This window comes from Xiphophorus maculatus, chromosome 18, assembly GCF_002775205.1.
Source record: "Xiphophorus maculatus strain JP 163 A chromosome 18, X_maculatus-5.0-male, whole genome shotgun sequence".
Taxonomy (NCBI): domain Eukaryota; kingdom Metazoa; phylum Chordata; class Actinopteri; order Cyprinodontiformes; family Poeciliidae; genus Xiphophorus; species Xiphophorus maculatus.
The window spans coordinates 4,474,402-4,478,452 of record NC_036460.1 but is presented as its reverse complement, the minus strand read 5'-3'; the positions used below and the strand labels follow the sequence as shown (position 1 = coordinate 4,478,452).

Genomic DNA, 4,051 nt, shown 5'->3' with positions numbered 1-4,051 from the left:
CCTGTGTGAGTGATCAGGAGAACCTGGAAGTGTCTCAACCAGTGCCTGGATTTCCAGTGTCAATGAGGACAGGAGGGAGAGCAGCTTTCACTGGCTGAATGGGGGAGAGAGCACATGACACACTTATAATATTCTAACATGTTATCTTCCATTAGGTTAGTTGTTAGTATTGTTTGATCTTTGCAGATTTCTCCTGCAGAGATCATAAAAAAGGATCTCAAATTGGCTTAATTTAGCTTTAGACCTGGTTCTCATTCTAACATACATAAAGAGCAGGTCTAAAGCTTCAGTCTAAGACAAAACTGTTTCTACACCAATTTTTTTTTGATCGTCCATTCTCCCTTTCCACCGCTCCACCAGACTGTGGATGATAAACACAAACCAATTTGCTGATGTCCTGTAAAATAACAAAATGTTAACAAAATGTCAGCCATTGTTGCTTTCCACTCTGCATTTCATCCACACATTCATACATTTGTTGTATTTTTCTTTTTTCTAAACATTTCTTTTTAGTTTTTTTGCCTTTATTGTTTCTTTGTATTTCTCTTCAAATCTGTGTTTGCACCTATTTTCATTGATTTACATTTCTTCAGACCTCAGACTCCCCTCATTCAACTAGGAGGTGGCCTGAAGTTTATCTCCTTTGGCTGGTCGATGCATCCGATCTCCCGTCGCCCTCGACCTCTCCAACTCGCTGGATCCTGTTTGTGGTTGAAATGATCTTTAACAGACTGAGGAAAAACTCAAAAACCAGAGAGAATATATAAATTCTTTGTCAATATTTATTTGAAGGCTTTACAGCATTTGGAGTCTCTGCTCACTGAACACAGTCAGGAGAAAGAGCCTCGAGCAAAACACAGCATATTGTTTTATAGGAAAGGTTTCATTAAATTCACACAGTTTAACAATCTATTTAGCTACAAAACTGACTGCAAACATATGCATTTTCTTTCATAAAGCATATTAAACATTTAAGGATGTCATAAGAATGCAAAGAAGAAAATATTCTACAACTTTATAATAATACAGAGTTCAGAGAAACAGCTTCAGAAGACTTTCCCATGAGCACATGCTTTACACAAGAATCATAACACTGTTATGCATTAATTCACTCATAATCATAGTAACTATAAAATGTTCCATCCCATCTGCAAGCTAAGCAGACATGTAGCCTACATGTTTGTTGCTACATGTACTTGGTCTGCCAGTCACCAGAACCTCATTATTCACACAGAGAGATTTTCTCTCCTTTAAAAAGCTGTTGAAATACTAATTATATGCGTCCATGAATTTCAGGCAGTGAAGCTCGTTTACGGCGTATGCACTCTTTGTGTTGACTACGTAGTTAACTTTATCGTAGTAGGAGATCAGAGGCAGTTTGTCCACATCGTCTGATAAATTGGCTACCTGACCTTTGACCTCAAATATCCTATCATATGCTATCCTTGCAAGGTTGATGAAGATCAGATTTCGATGAAGTGGGTTTTCTGTTATATTTTGTTTGTTGAATGTTTTGTTTTGTGTTCCCTTCTTATATAAGTTTAACTTAAGTAGGTTTAGTCCAGATACAAATTTCTGAATGTTGAACTTCCTTCCTGCTGCAGGAGCACAGAGACATTTTATCATAGATACATAGACGGATAGATTTCCAGGAGTCTGAAACATGTCTCTGCTCCTTCCTGCGGATGTGAAATGAAGATCATTTTCTCCTGGTTCCTTCAGACTGCAGTCTCCTCCTCTATGCTGCCTTCAGCTCTGGATCCTTCATCATGATGGTTGTTTTCTGGTCCAGACTTCTGGTTTCTCCTGGCCTGGAAACAGAGGATGGTTCAGCTTCAATGCAAGAACTTTCCCAACTGAACACATCATGCATGATACATGCAGTACCTTAAAGTAGAGGACCAGGACTGATCCCAGCAAACCCAGCAGGACGACAACCAGTCTGATGATCAAAGCAGTGGGAGAGGCTGAAACTGAATGAAACAGATTCAGGATCAGCTTTCATCAGATGAGTCCAGCTAGAAAATAATCATATAGATCCTTGTTTTCATGCTGCCTGTAGATCTGATCATGAACATTAATATCATCAATCCTCCTCTCTGACCTCATGAATGAGGCAGACAGCTGCTGGTTCACCTGAAGCAGAACCTTTCCTCATGGACTCCATGAGTTTACCTGAGACAGTGAGGTTGAGAGGCTGGCTGATAGAGGAGAAGTTATAGGAGAAAACGTAGACGTGGTAAACGCAGCGGTAGGTTCCTTGGTGGGCGTGGCCAGCAGCAGAGAACAGGAAGAGGGCGGAGTGATTAACAGCTGGCAGGGTCTGGTTCTGAGTGTAGTTAGAGGTGCTGAAGATGAGCTGGAAGGAGCCGCCTTCATACTGAGGTCTGATGGAGCACATGATGCTGAAATGTGAGCCAATGAGGAGCTCAGACCCCTGCTTTCTGCCTGTGGAGACCCCGTCAGTGGAGGAAGAGAGGAAGATGAGCGGCTCAACCAGCAGACCTGGGAACGCAGAGGAAACACAGAGACAACTGGATCTAATCTGAGGTGGAAAACAAGATGGCATGAATGAGAAAGAGACAGGAGCTGATCACAAACTGGTTGCCATGGTTACTAGCATGTTTAAACATGATGACTAGCACCTTTATGATAGATCTATAGTCTGTCAGTAATATTTAAACCAGTTTTAGTTTCTCTCTCCTCCAGGTTTCAGGTTCTTAGTTAAAGGTGACGGTTTCTCTGCAGACATCTGGAACCTGATGGAAGAAACATTTTAAAAGAAATAAATATGAGAGTTCAGAGTTACCTGAGCAGATGATCTCATGGCTCTGATCACTGTTTACATCATCAGAAGGTAAACAGTTCTTTAATGCAGATCCTGACTGGAAACAGCCAGACCAGATCCAAAAAACTGGTCTCTTTGAAGCTTCCTCTGAATCTCTTACTGAAACAGCAGAACCACAGTCCAGTCCAGCACAAACTGCAGCAACTAAGTTCATGTTCCAGTAATGATCCATAACAGCCACTGGTCTCCACTCTTCTTGATGTATCATCTCCAGTCTCCCGGCACATCGGCTGGCCTCTCCCACCAACCTGATGTTGTCTTGATGTGAGCAGAGACAGAGAGTTCATTAATGAAGGAAGTGAAGCAGTGAACAGCAGCAGGTCTGCAGATCCTCCTCTACCTGAACAGGTGAGTCCAACAGCTTGACCAGGTGAGCAGCTGTTTCTACCTGAACTCTTCCTGCTGCTGCAGTTCAGCAGAGCAGACTCACTGCCTTCACACAGGAACTCTCTGCTCCCCACTGGAGCCTCTGCTTCTCCATAGAGCGCCCCCTGGTGGACTGAAGGAGGCCCACAGCTAATCTCCCTGCAGACCACCTCTGCATCCTGCAGGTCAAAGTCTTTTTCACACACTGAGGACCACGACTGGTTGGTCTTCACCTCCAGTCTGCCTGAGCACCGGTTGGTCCCTTGAACCAGCCTGACTGAGTCTGTGGATGCAGAAAGAAAAAAGGTTTAAAATATTTCAGAACTTTATTTTTATAGATACACATGGAAACATCTCTGAGTTTGATAAAAAATAAAGGCCAAGAAAACCAAACTAGAAAAACTCAGAGCATCAAAGGTGAAGTGAAACCGACTGTACCTGGAATTTTATCATTCATTTTTATTTCTGCTGAATTTATCAGATTTTTGGGACATAAACATGTTAATAAATCCACTAAATGTCAAACAAACTTTAAACTGTGAAATTGTTAATATTAAATTGGATTTAAAAATAAATGTTGCAAAATGGCCGAACAGCGCCCCCTAGATCAGCCAGGCCAACAACCATAACAAACAAAAGGTTTTCCTGCTATTTTCACTAAAAACAGGAAGTCCACAATTTTGGATCAAAGTTAATTTTCTGTAGATTTTCAAGTTTTGAAAATGTCTGATTTCCTTGAACTCCTCCTGGGATTTTGATGCATCGACTTCAAAGCAGCAGAGATTAAAAGTTATTAAAATGATGAGTTTTTGTTCATCTATGTGGCTAAACTGAAAA

The 4,051-nt window shown here is 41.4% G+C and overlaps 1 protein-coding gene across 1 annotated transcript in view; it reads right to left on the bottom strand.

Moving 5' to 3' along the window:
- Positions 1-764: 764 nt before the first annotated feature.
- The window catches only part of LOC111611931 (scavenger receptor cysteine-rich type 1 protein M130-like), an 8,184-nt gene continuing 4,897 nt past the window's right edge, over positions 765-4,051 (bottom strand). Inside the window, exons 5-7 of the mRNA XM_023350944.1 lie at positions 2,176-2,505; positions 1,888-1,973; positions 765-1,811 (exon numbers count right to left, since the gene is read on the bottom strand). Coding sequence (XP_023206712.1) covers positions 1,719-1,811; positions 1,888-1,973; positions 2,176-2,505 — 509 coding nt within the window. The 3' untranslated portion in view covers positions 765-1,718. The remainder of the gene's footprint in view (positions 1,812-1,887; positions 1,974-2,175; positions 2,506-4,051) is intronic.